Below are 14,464 nucleotides of genomic sequence, written 5' to 3'. Positions count from 1 at the left end.
AGGTTCCAATAACTGGAAGATCCTTGAAGTCAAGAGTGACACTCACCGAGGGATCCAGGGAGATGATTCTGACAGTGTTGTCCACCAGCCCCACAGCCAGGAAGCGAGACCGCTGCTCTCCAGGGGGCACATTGGCCAGACTCATGCACACCACATCTGCTGACATTTCCTTCCGCTCTGTGTACTCGTTCAGCTGTCCTGACTACAGGAATGGAGATGAAAAAAAGGTCACAAGCCACTCCAACTCACCCCCAAGCCCTGAACCTGGGGAAGAAAAGGGGGCTTGTTAAGTTCTTTTTGGCTTCCTCTCACTCTTCTTACTATAATCAATGACTAAGAATTTCTCTACTTGAGGTTCCAAGACTAAACTCTACAGTATTTTGCAAACAGCAAGCAAAATTACTGACAAGAGAATCAAGAGACCTTTGGCAATATAATGCACCACAAATTTCCTAAGCCAATCTAGCTCTCAGGAAATGGAAATATATAAAACTGTTTATTTGTTCATGAAAATACTTTGGGTGAAAGAGAATTCAAATAAGGACAAAAAAAAAACTCAATCATACGTAGTTAGACTATACAGTTGGCCATATCCAGAGACATCCTGAGACCATAATTAAGTATACCTAACATCCTTCTATATATAAATGTAAAATAAAATTTCCGAAATTGATTCAGATCGTAGATTAAATGTATGGCAAATAGTTGGTAGAAAGTACGAGTGTGAAGGGCAGAAAAAGTGTTTCATTGCTAAGATGGGATTTACTAACTCAAATTAGAATTAAAGACATGAAAACATATCCACCTTCAACCCCCATGAAAAGGGCTTTTGGACTCTTTCCCTCCTCAATTCTCTTTCTTGTGAATATTTAATCTAGGTATCTGGATTGCAACTCCTATCTTCACCTCTGAACCCTACTGTAAGTCCCACAGTAAAGGGTAAAATAACATACGGGATCCATCTCAAAATAGACCAGCTCTCCTCCTGTTAGGGCTATCACCACTTGTCGCTGGTTCACTGCACATTTCACAATTGTTTTCTTTCCAGGAGTCTTCCACTCATTGACTCTCTTGTCTGCTCGTATGTGCCGAATGCCATCAGGATACACCTAGAGGCAGTAACAGAAAGAAACCTGACTTTAGCAATTTGACTTATCACTCAAGCATGACCCTGACACCTATCAGACCTGTCAGATCTAGAGGCACTGCATTTGACGTACCAGCTGGGTCAATGAAAAAAAGAGTTAAGAGGGCCCAGTCAGAGTTAACTTCAGAAAAGTTCATATTTTGCAACATCCACATCAAAGAAGTTTGTAGCATCCAGCTTTATGTGAACCCAACAGCCTATACCATAATGAGATCAAAAAAAGGACAAAGGTGAGCAGTTAAGCAGCTCTCTGAGAATCCTCACCTGTACCAAGGCATCATCTCCTAACAAGGAGCAGGACAAGGTTGGGGTAGTGCCCAGAAACCCAGAGTCAGTCACTTCCTCCACAGTCTCTCCGATGGACAACACCAGTGTGGCATTCACGAAAGACACAATAATGTAGGCATCAAACTCATCTGAAAAAGGAAAAAGAAAGAAGTTGGTTAGCTAAGAACTCATTAGTTACAAAGCCAAATGAGACACACTAAGTTTTCTCTTCAGAAACCTTCGAAGGCTCTTCTATGTGTAGTCATCAGACACACAATCATGTAGAAAACAGCATAGGATGATCCAAAAGGTAATTGAGGGTCATAATAGCCTACAGACATACTTCCTTAAATGGCTAAACAGTATAGATTAGACATGCCCATATCTAATACCTCTGCAAGCTAATATTTTCTTGAGACATTTGCTAGAAAAATGCAAGAGGACAACGCAAGAGGAAATTTTGAATACTACAATATTTGTACATATTGAAGCTAGAGCCTGTTTATTCATGCGAGATGCTAATCACAATCCATTCTTGAAAGATACTCCCTATTACCAAGAAAGGTCTCCATCTTCTTCCAAAAGAAGCTTATGGGGGAACACAAGACCTAACGAACAAAACAGAGATTAAGCTTCCATGAGACTAAGTCTTCCTAGGGTTGGAAACTGAGATTCCCAAGATGTCCCAATAGGAGTGATGTATAAATATTGTATAACCATGAAAGGGATGAGGTAGTTGATATTGTCAGCCCTTTGACCTCTCTAGTTTTTCACATTTAAAAATGTAACTATTCAGTGGTCATGAGGATTTGCTTTTTATTTAATAAAATGTATTTGGATAACAAACACCAATGAGTTTCTCAAGGAGGTCATATAGGCAATCCCCAAAGTTTCTCATGCAGATCCCAGTTAATCTATTTCTCATACATTCCACCCTACAGCACAAAACAGCTTCTGTGTCTCATATCCAGCACGATGTTTGGCATAAAGCTTGATAAATGCTAAATAAAGGTATATTTGCTTTTTAAAAAAGAATTAAGATTTTCCTACTTAACATTTGAATTTTCTGTATCAATTCCCCTCTTTCTGTCCCCTTCACACAGAAATCAGGCAAACATGGGACAGAATGACAAGTAGACAAGGTACTAAAATTGGAGTGGCTACCTCACTCTTAGCAGAAGTTGCTAAAAGACCCTGCTAGCCTAAGCCCTTGTTAGAGCTCAATGCCATAGGTCTGATCCATCCTACCCACATCAAGGACATAGTTTGGATTTTTTTTTGGAGCATTTTTATTTTTTAGTACCATATCTAGTGATAAACTTTTCTTAAGAATGATATACTTGGACCATTCTTTATTTTCAAAGTTTTGCCAGCCAGATGAACAAGATTTCTTTTCTTTAAACTGAAGTATAGTCAGTTTACAATGTGTCAATTTCTGGTGTATAGCATGTTTGTCATACATATACATATATATATTCGTTTTCATATTCTTCTTCACCATAAGTTACTATGAAATTGAATATAATTCCCTGTGCTATACAGAAAAAACTTGTTGTCTATCTATTTTATATATAGTAGTTAGTATCTGCAAATTTCGAACTCCCAATTTATCCCTTCCCACCCCCTTGCCCCCTGGTAACCATAAGTTTGTTTACTCTGTGAGTCTGTTTCTGTTTTGTAGATAAGCTCATTTGTCTTTTTTTTTTAATTCCACATACAAGTGATATCATATAGCATTTTTCTTGCACTTTCTGGCTTACTTCACTTAGAATGATTATCTCCAGGTCCATCCATGTTATTTTTTTTAATGGCTGAGTAGTATTCCATTGTATAAACATAACAGCTTCTTTAACCAGTTATATGTCGATGGACATTTAGGTTGTTTCCACGTCTTGGCTATTGTATACAGTGCTGCTATAAACACTGGAGAACATGTATCTTTTCAAATTAGAGTTCCCTCAAGATATATGCCCACGAGTGGGATTGCTGGATCATATGATAAGTCTATTTTTAGTTTTTTGAGAAATCTTCAATACTTTTTGCCATAATGGCTGCACCAGACTACATTCCCACCAACAGTGGAGGATCCCCCTGATGGTTCATCAGCAATATTGAGTATTTTTTCATGTGCATACTGGCCATTTGTATGTCTTCACTGGAGAATTATCTGTTTAGTCTTCTGCCCATTTTTGGATTGGGTTGTTTGGTTTTTTTTGTTATTAAGTTGTATGATCTGTTTATACATTCTGGAAATTAAGCCCTTGTCAGTTACATCATTTGCAAATATTTTCTCCCTTTCCACAGGTTGTTGTTTTGTTTTGCTTATGGTTTCCTTTGTTGTGCAAAAGCTTTTAAGTTTAATTAGGGCCTATTTGTTTATTTTTGCTTTTACTTCTATTGCTTGAGTAGACTACCCTAGGAGAACACTGCTAAGATTTATGTCATTAAATGTTTTGCCTATGTCTTCCTTCTAAGAGGTTTATAGTGTCTTGTCTTAAACAAAGTCCTGAAGCCATTCTGAGTTTATTTTTGTGTATGACGTGAGGGGAGTGTTCTAACTTCACTAATTTACACGTGGCTGTCCAGTTCTCCCAACACCACTTGCCGAAGAGACTATCTTTTCTCCATTGTATATTCTTGCCTCTTTGTCTAAGATTAATTGACCATAAATCTGTGGGTTTATTTCTGGGCTCTCTATTCTATTCTGTTGATTCATGTCTGTTTCTATGCCAATACCATGCTGTTTTGATTATTATCAGAGCTCAGTGCCATAGGTCTGATCCATCCCACCCACATCAAGGACATAGTTTGAATTTTGATTGCTCCAAAGGTGGTTCAACTGAACTAAGATTACTTGTCATTTTCAATAGAATCAGTGTTCTTCACAGCAAAAAGGGCCAGATGAAAATGTATTAATACTGGTATAACCTATATTAGCATTCTGACCAATTAGCAGGACATAAAATCAACTTGGTGGATTTCAATCAGCATTTTAAAATAGAAATATAGAAATAAATGTAATTTATGATAGTGCTTCACACATAGTAAAGGTAAGTACTGTTTTGCAAAACTTTTGCTTCAGTTAATAATATCTGTGTATATCAACTGGGTGGCTGAAAAAGTTAAGGATCAAAGATCTTTCCCGATGGTTGTAATCTAATGGCTACACCAGGAATCCAGAGTAAGGGTTCAATTTCCAAATTAGAAGGAGTAACACTAGACAAACAGTTGATTTTAGATTATTTTGTTATAAGTGTCAACATGTATCACATACCCTGGGGACACCTTATAAAATGGCTTTTTAAGACCACACTGTTCACCACCATAAAATATTGAGTACAGATATGGTTATCCCCAAAATGGTATCTTAATAACTTACAACAAAAACCCAACATCAGTCTTCACACAACAAACTTATAAGCTTTACTCCAGCCCTAAGTTTTTGAACTGGAAATTTTTGGTGTGTAAAAACAACAGGAATTGCTTAATTTTAACGTTATATGAATATTGTGTCCTTTCCCACATTCTCAACACTGAAACCTAGTATCTTAAAAAGCTCTGCCAAAGCAAATTAAAGCCAAACAACAAAGGGCTCTAACTGGCCAAGATTCTGGCCTCTTCTTGCAGTTAAGAGGAAAGGAGGGCATCCAGGGAAAAAAACAAAAAAAAAAAAACAAAAAAAAAAAAACCAAAATCATACATTTTAAACTTGTATGTAGAGAATGGGGGGAATGAGGAAAAGGGCTGCTTAAGTTCCTTATCTTCTCTTTGACCCAAGGTCCCAAATTGCTCATAAAAATAAAGATGCTCGATGGACTGTGAACTATGAGTATCTATGTTGTCTTCTTCCAGAGGCTGCAAGTTTCATCTAAAAGAACATGAGTTCATACCTCAGTGAAGAATCTATCAGTGTATGAGGATATATCTTTGTCTGTTAAACAGGACTTCCATCTGTCTGAGCAATGTGTAAGCAGCCCACAGAAGAGGGAATGCTTTATTCTCTTTCCACTACCTTAGTATCTCAAACTCAACAAACAGCCCACTCCAAATGGTAAAGGGAGTGATCATCCAGATAATTTAGGCCTCCAATATCTCATTTTCACTTTATATTCAGACTACTCAGTCCTTGTCTTGCCTCAGCACAGTCCTGATTATACTCAAAAGAAAAAGAGAAAAAGGGGGACTTTCTCCAGGGCCTAATCTTTCAGTCACTACACCTGGAACATACAGAAACTCCAAGGGAGTATAAAGTTAAGGTTTTCTAGCTACAGCTCTTTCGAAGTAATGAAAGACAAACTGATTATGTTTCACATCCTGTGGGAGAAAGTAAGAGAAGCTGATTCCTGCCTCAGACTACTCAAAGATGGGTGTGCACCTAGTGCACATGGACAGCCAACTGCAAAGTTACCCTCTGAGAGATGTTATCAGGGCAGCCTCAATATTTTGTGCAGTTCCCTCTCCCTGGGTAAACTCTAAGACCCCATGGTAGACCCTGGCAATAGGTACACACCTGTGGTGATCAGCACCTTCACAGCCACCTGTGGAAGAGAAAAAAAGGCTTGGTATTGGTAGTGTGCATCACCAAGTACCAGCCAAAGTTAGTAGTTGCCTGGAAGACTGCAGCATGTGTGGACATGTGGAATGTTCACTCAACAGTAACTTAGGGTATCTGAAAAGAGAATAAAGAGAAAGAACCTGACCTGGTTTTGTGGATGACTGCCCAAATTATAGTTTCTAAAGAGTAAAACTTATCAGGTTGTAATTATTCCCTAGATTTTGGTATTTAGAGGAGAAAACTTTTCAGCTACAAATTCCATCATGCAACATACTGCTTATCACTAACTTATCAAACATCATCCCAAAACCCTTTCCTGATTCTTAAACACGTCTGTTCCCTCTTCTCTAACCCTTCCTGGCAACATGCCTCTCATCACATCAGAACACACAAAAGTTTTGTATACTTGTCTTCTTTTTTAGATGGCAAGTACTCTTAACAGTGGGGATCCTATCTTAATTACTCTGAGTACAAGGTAGACACTCGAAAGACAGCAGGCTGAAGAATACTAAACTTATCCAAGAACACCAGCAGGACCCAGACTCCCATTGCAAGGTTAGTCAAAGGAGCAGTGGATGGGGATTCAGGAGACAGGGCTTTCAGTCTCTATCACCTAGGTGTGCTATCTTGGGACAGTCAACCCCTGTGATTTTCTGCCTTCTTCGTAAAAATGAGGGGTAACTTTTCTTCAAATACAAATCTATTTTACAATAAAGTTTAATAATTAAAAACAAACAAAAAAGAGGAACACATTAGGTTTTATCTCAAAGGTTCTTTCTACTTCAGTTTAAGCAAAGTTTTCAAGACCCTTACTATCAACCAACCAGCCACCAAGCCAAACGTGAACATCAACACTGACCAGTTTCTTTATGAAGACATTATGCAAAATGGGGAAATCTTTCAAAACCAAGCATCTAATAATTATCTTCTTCTCAGCTTAAACGAAACTAATTTCCTATTCACTTTTTTCTTTTTATTGAACTCAGATTGGATTCCAATCCCTACATGAAAACAAAATCCATGAAAATGTGTATTCTACTAATAGGTTTCCCTCCTACACATTTCCTAACTCCCTTAATTTGTTCCATACAACCAAAACATCTAAATATCAGAAAGATTTCCAGCTGCTTTCTTGAAAAAGCTTTGTATACTGGCCAGTCCCACATTCCTGAGGGAATAAGAGAAAAATAAAGTCTAGGAGTAGAAATGACCTACAACCCCAAAGAATTAAACAGAAAATGAGAATTGAATTTTATTTCTAAGGGACTGATATTCAGTTGTCACAAGACTTTCCTGTTGTTGCACTACTACTCATTTTCACATAACTTTCAAATTTTTAGGATGAGGTGACCATTTGTATTCAGGAACTCAGATTTCCTCTTTCCTCCATCCCTTCTTTTCCACTCACTCTAAAATTCTGATTCCATTCAATCAGTCTCTGCTTTCCTTAAGCACATACTCATCCACTGAGCAGGACTGACTAAGCTTTACAAAATCTCTTAATACATAGAGTAACACCCTCAATTCACTGTGATTTCAGCACAAGAGAAAACATGGTTGAAGAAAAATGAAGCAGCAAAAACTTCACCTCTATACCATACCTCTTACAGATGGAAATAATATCTTAAAGATGATATAGTCAAAGAACATGACACATGGCAGAAATAGCTCTATCTATGATACTAAAGTATATAGGTACTGAATATTAACAGCCACCCTACACACCCATTATCCATGTGTACAAATAGTTACTGAAGGCATCCTGACTGCAAGAGCCTCAAAAACATGGTATTGGGCCAGATTCTAGTATATGGTGCTAGATGAAGTGATATAGAAGTATTATGAATGCAGCTTCTTAAGCCTTCTATTGTCAATGGCACCCAGACCCTCATTTCGACTGTTAGGAAAGGACTGCTTACCTTCAATGTGCCGACGCACTGTCCAGACAGCATTGGGGTTACCAGGTAGCTCTGAGACAGCCATTTCTGATACCTGACAGAAGAGACAAACCACATATCCAGTGAGTATGAAACTCAGCTCCTTGCTCACAACTACACAAGCTAATACAGTTCCAATATGGCAGGAATCACACTGTATATACTAAATTAAAAGAATGGAACCATCCAGTCAGAAAGTACGTAAGAACCAAAATGCAAGAGGTATTAGCAATCCCCGTAAGACTTCAACAAGCAGCAATAGGATAGTTGTTGCATCCAAACCCACACAAAAAAGTGAGCATGTGGGAATGAAACAGGCCTTTTAAGTTAGCATCCCATTTCTTTCTCTCACTCCCATAAGGCCAAATTCCAACTCTCTTCACAGAACAATTCAAATGTTACATCCTTTAGGAAAAATCTTCCCTTATCCTCTTGGCTGGCAGTCATCTCCTCTTCCTTCTATAAGCTCTTACAGAAATCACAATCACCACCTCTTAGGATACTTATATAAAAAGTGATCTGAGGAACTGTTTTGTCCTTCCTACTAGATTTTTACACTCCTTAAGGTCAGAGTCAAGAATCCTCTGAATGTCCTACTGGTTCTTAAACAAGAACTCAAATGATCTAGAGGGGAAAACTGGGTGTGGGTTACACATGAACTGTCCTATACTGTCCTTGTAATTCTTCTGTAAATCCAAAACCATTCTAAAATAAAAATTTTATTGAATATTTCTTAAATGATCTAGAGACAAAAAAAATAAGCAGCCTAAAACACTGTACCTTTTATAGGAAGAACTCAAGTACATATGTGAAAGGTATTACTCTTTCGCTGGTTTACTGATGTAATAATAGGAGTACCTGATCATGGTACAGGAGAACCCTAGAAAGCTTCATCATCAATAAAATGTAAATGTCAGGTATACTACAGTCTATACACTGAATGTAGTATCTGACAGTGTCCCTGCTCAACTGAGACCATAATCTAGCTAGACAACAAGGTTCAACAAACAGACATAAAGGAACACAGCAATATTCAAGAATTTGAAAATATTTTTTATATATAACAAAGACTTTTTTTTATAGAATTAGGAAAAAGTGAGAGGGGGCAGGGGCTCCAAAACAATGATTCTTAATTGAATCCTTTATCTTTTATACCGTACACAAAATTTTCTGTAAATGCATGTATGTATTTTTTGTGTTGAGTACTTGCTTTCATTCATCAGCTACTCAACAGGATCCAATGAGCAGTAACCAATCAAGAACTACTGGTCTCAACCGCATTCGAATCATTGAAAATTGGGTGATCTGATGAATGCCAAAATATTCATTTTGGCAGAGTTAAAATGTTTTTGAACAGCAATATCAATAGCTAACACTTATTGAATATTGAACAGTTACCATATGCCAAACCTTGGTAACTGCTTCCTATACGTTCTCATTTAATTCACACAACAATCCTTTAAGGCAGGTGCTGTTATTAAGCCCATTTTACAGAAGAGGAAACAAAAGCTTAGTGATAGCTATTTAGTAGTAGTAGAGCCAGAATTCAAAACTGAGGTCATCTTGCCAGTGTTCCAATAAAAATTAACAAAAATAGGCAGTAGGCCTCTAAGAGCCTGGAATTTGCCGACCCCAAGCTCTAAAAGCAAACTGTCACAGGAAGCTTTATTTCACTCCTAACAAAATCAAGTCCAGGGCACTTGCTAAAAGGCATCAACACTAGAACCATGATGAGAAGAGGTTATGGGATCTGAGAAGATAATTTTGTCCATATTTTTTAGGTGTTCATATCACCCAGGAAGTCCAACAATAAAGGATTCATTAAATAAATTACGACCCACCTACTATGGAGGTTTATTGCAAAAACATTAAAAATAGTATAACTTTAGAGTACACAGTAATAAGGAATAAATTAAGTAAGATACAAAAATATATACACAGTATTAACAGTTAAAAATATAAGTATCTAAAAACTTTGAATTAAGACCTAAAAGTAAAGAGAGTAAAACGTGCCATGCAGATTTCCTAATGAAATTGCCATGAACCTAGAACTAATAAAGGTGTTTTTCCCCTTTTATCTCCATTTGCCGAATTTTTCAAATATGCCCACTGTGCCAACATGATAAGAATAGGAAATGTACACTCTAAACTGTATGGAAATAAGGGAGGAAGAAAACATTGTTTCACAGAAACATTAAATACATTTTTAATCTCATCAGAATAAAGCCAAAGGTTGCGTTATCAATGCTTCCCTCCGAACTCTGCAGATGATCTAGAAATTTCAATCTTACCTCAAGTCCATGCCTTAAGACTCTCAGAGATGACCGGGGTCCCCTACCACAGGCCACATACAGCTGTGGAGTGTCTTCATTGGCCAGATCAGCTATCTGCAAGGAGAAAGTTAGGGGGGAAAATGTCTGCTTGTGATAATTCTCCGCACCCAAACCTGATTATTCTCAGGGAGACAAACCACTTTTTAGTAGGTAGGCTTTTTAGTATATTAGGCTGTAAATATTGCTACAGTTTCTGGGGATATGAAATGAAAAAGACCCAACATTCCAAAAAGCAAGCCAGTCTGAAGCAAGTTTTACCAACAAAAAGAGGCTTATATTGCTTCTTGAGTTAATGAAGTATTTTTTTTTTACAGTAAGTGAAGCTGTTATATAACAAAGTAAAACTTTGGTGTTTCCTTCCAACTAAAAATACAGATAATAAACTATATGATCATTATCTGTGACTCTGTCACCAACATTAAAGTTTACAGATACCGCCAATTATCACTTCTCTCATCACTACTTCAAAATTGTATTTTTTAGACCTGCATTTTAGAATGCACATGATCACAGTTACCCTATCTACAGATGTTCTTATGATTTGTCTGATCAACTAATGGGTAACTTTGCACCTGGTTGTTTGCCACCAAATGGGGAAGCCATGTGTTCTTGTACTAGTAACCCAGACATCTAGCTGCTTTCCAGTACTATTAGAGGTCAGTTATTTGTATTTGTAATTTTGTCAAGCTGTACAACTCAAATGAAAATTTTTGACTGCCTGTAAGGCAGTGCCGCCTACTGTAACATGGATGAACAAGCGGCTTGTGAGCGTATACAGCCTTCACACTGATTTCTTAAAAAAAAAAAACTTAACTCACCTATTTCAAAAGCATCTTGTTATTTTAAAGCCCATTACAGAAGCACATATATTAATTTTTCACAACCTAAAAAATTACTTGCTATCTTGACAATCGGGTTTATTACTATATACATTTAAAAATATTATTCAGAGAGGGGATCCAGATGACTCATCAGGCTAGTAGAGATACGTAGCAAAAAATGCTTACAGTACTGCTAAAGATACCTGAACTTCCTGTTCATTTTATTCTTGATCTACAAACTATTTACACAATTATTTCCTCAAATTCCAATGAAAACAGAAAAAAAAAATTACTAATAACCCAATTAGGAATTACTCATACTTATTTTCTACTGCCCTTAGAACTAACCCTTTCCCAGGAAGAAGGAAAAGCAGTTAATTTCAGAACTGTTCATTTTGCCAGGAAGAGTGACTGATTGCCGACCTCAGTCCCCAGCACACAGTTAGCAAAACTCTCTCTTACTGAAAGTATAATCATCTAGACAAGGTCAGGTGGTACCTAATGATCACTGGAACCCAAGGAATCCAGGATACACTGACCTGATAAAATTCCTGTTACACTTGAACACCAGCAGTGGGAGACAAAAATCCCCATCCTGGGCCACCCTGGGTTCCTAAAAAGGTTCTGTTACTGAATGATCCTAGTGTCTCTGGAGTATTTTAAGGAGGAAATGAGTGTTAAAATGAGATAAATATAGGAATTCATAGACTCTTCAGTGATAAAAGGTCTATTTCAGAATCCCGTGATGAGGGCACTACGTTAAAAAGAAAAACACACATACTTATAGGTGCAGAGAAAATGCCTGGAAACAATCACTGGAAGCTGTTAATGGTGAAGGATTGGTGCAATGGAGGGTTGAAAAGACTGGGGGTAGGATTTTTTCTTTTCTTTTTTTTCCCCCTCTAACAAAAGATTTATTGGTCCGTGGTCATTAACTGAGAAGTCAATTTAACAAGGAGAGCCTCAGTTAACATTTTTGTGTCAAGTAACATGCGTTTAGAACTTCTCTGGAGAAAGCACAGAATGAAACTCTAATCACGAGTGAGGAATATTTAATTACTGCCCGCGTTATTGAGCCAACAAATATTTACTGTGCACTCAACTCAGCTTGCCACTGTCTTTAGAGGATACAAAAATTCATGACTCCTGATTTTTAAGACCTAATATTCTTCGAAAGATAAAACATGTTTGAAAAAAATCTCTAATTCAGGGCTTTATATGCCAACTGCTAGAGGTGTACCTCAGTCAAAGTTCTAAAAAAGGTGAAATTCCATTCAACAAGGCCAATGGGAACAGCTTCAAAGGGAAGCAGAACAGAGATGGGCTGGGCTTCCCAATAAAAGAATCCAAATCTTTCACCATGGCCCAGGATTTTTTTTTTTTTTTTAGCTTTGTACAATCTGAATTTTTATAAAACAAGACTTTTATAATAAAAAAAAAATTAAGCCCTAGGATTTATGTGATGGTTTTTAATCACCCAAATACATTTAGCTGCTTCACCCTTAACACTGGCAATTCCACAGACATGCTGCTAAACCTAACTCTTAAACTAGACCTTAATTTAATTGGAGTTAAAACTTTAAATTCATTCAGATTAAAAAACAGCTGGCTGGCACTGCTCATTATAGTGACTGAAAAGACCCACACCTGGCAAAACAAAATGGGAGAGAGGCTGTCCAACTCATCAACCAGCACAAGGTTTTTGAGTGGTCTTGGCTGAAAGAAGAATGTGTCTCCTTCTTCCAGAGGCATGGCAGATGAAAACTCAGGTTCTTCATCATCATCTCCAAGATGTGCAATTTGATATAAGTAACTGGGGAAAAGCAAAAGACTTTAGTTAAAATGCTTTGTCTTATGTACAACATGATAAGTATAATTAACACTAATATGCTATATATGGAAGCTGTCAAAAGACAATAAATCCGAAGAGTTCTCAACGCAAGGGAAAAAAATTTTTTTTCTATTTCTTTAATGTTATACCAAATGAGATGATGGATGTTCACTAAACCTACTGCAGTAATCATTTCATGACGTATGTAAGTCAAATCATTATGTTGCACACCTTAAACTTACACCCATGTATGTCAATTATATCTCAACACAACTGGAAGAAAAAAAGCAAATAGCATTTTTAAAAAATTTTCTGTCTGAAGATGTTTGCCATCCAGATAATGCTCATAAATCACTTTATGCTGAGTCAGCATCTATAGTTTGAAATCTCTGCTTATCTGAGTGAGCTTTTCTACTTAAGAGCAGGGGCAAAAAATGTAAGACTATTGAATTCAAACTGGTACAGTGACAAGAAGTTACAGCATACAGTGGTTAAAAAGCACTGAGCCTCTACTAGAGTGCCTGGATTTGAATCCTAGTTCTGCCCCTCAGTTGTGTTATTACTTTATCTCTCTGTGCCTCATTTGCCTTGTTTGCAAAATTGAACAATACTTCCCTATAGAATTCAATGAGTACTTAGAGCATTACATCGCATCTAATAAGAACAATTTTTGTCAAATAAAATGAAATATGGATAAAGGAAATCCAAAGAAAATCTATAACCACTTCCCATTTTAACCATTAACCAGGCCAAATCTAACAAAAAAAACACTGATGACTTTGTAAAAGTATGCAGATAATATTATTCCTAACAACGAAACATAAACATATCCAGAAATAATAAGCAACAAAATCATCTTGCTTTTCTGTCTGTCCTCTGGCTCTATAAACTGATTCAAACACAAAACACACACACACACACACACACAAAAGAGAGAGAGAAAGAGAGAGAGAAAGGAATTTAGGAGTAGATAATCTGTAACAATATACCATCACAAACTGAGTATGCAATGAGCCTACTTGTGGGAAGCAGCTCAATTAAAATAAAACACTACACTGCTGCTGGTCATGTTTATTCTTTAAGTAATATAGCAAACTTTCAATACAAAGCACTTTGAACAACCGAATGTAGCTTTTTAGGAGCAGGATAAATGATTAAATCAGGGTCTCAAATAAGCCAAATAAACATCAGCATTTAACTTTGGTAAACCCATCAGATTCTATGCTAAATTATGGAAAAGCAAGTAGTTGTTATCCTTGAACGATTTACAAATGCATCGAGAAGACAGAATATAAAAAGTTAAGTAATACAAACTCCTTATTCAGGCAAGGTGTCTATATACAGATGATAAAGATCACCTGTCAAAGATACCTTCCCTGTCTAGTAACTGCTAGATAACCAAAAGGATGCTGGGTTCACTATCTCTATCACAGGAAAGGTTGCTCTGGTTGAATCAGTTTCCATGACTATAGTGCTATGCTTCAGAGCAGGAACTTTGGAACCAGGTGGTCTAGGTTTTAGTCAGATTTAGTTGTGTGATCAAATTTCTTAAATTCTGTGACACCAGTTCCCT

General features: G+C 37.0%; 1 protein-coding gene across 3 annotated transcripts in view; it reads right to left on the bottom strand.

The window, feature by feature from the left end:
- Window positions 1-14,464, bottom strand: part of SF3B3 (splicing factor 3b subunit 3) — a 44,061-nt gene that overhangs the window by 13,854 nt on the left and 15,743 nt on the right. For 2 of the 3 annotated variants that reach the window (XM_010960958.3, XM_045521472.2), the window contains exons 9-14: window positions 12,708-12,873; window positions 10,198-10,293; window positions 7,889-7,961; window positions 1,412-1,563; window positions 954-1,109; window positions 47-202 (exon numbers count right to left, since the gene is read on the bottom strand). In XM_010960958.3, coding sequence (XP_010959260.1) covers window positions 47-202; window positions 954-1,109; window positions 1,412-1,563; window positions 7,889-7,961; window positions 10,198-10,293; window positions 12,708-12,873 — 799 coding nt within the window. Of the gene's footprint in view, window positions 1-46; window positions 203-953; window positions 1,110-1,411; window positions 1,564-5,924; window positions 5,953-7,888; window positions 7,962-10,197; window positions 10,294-12,707; window positions 12,874-14,464 lie in introns of those variants that run through there. The other variant, XM_045521477.2, reaches the window with a different exon arrangement.

Source organism: Camelus bactrianus, chromosome 9, assembly GCF_048773025.1.
Source record: "Camelus bactrianus isolate YW-2024 breed Bactrian camel chromosome 9, ASM4877302v1, whole genome shotgun sequence".
Taxonomy (NCBI): Eukaryota; Metazoa; Chordata; class Mammalia; order Artiodactyla; family Camelidae; genus Camelus; species Camelus bactrianus.
Note: the sequence above shows the minus strand (reverse complement) of the source record. Positions and strands in the feature narration are given on the sequence as shown.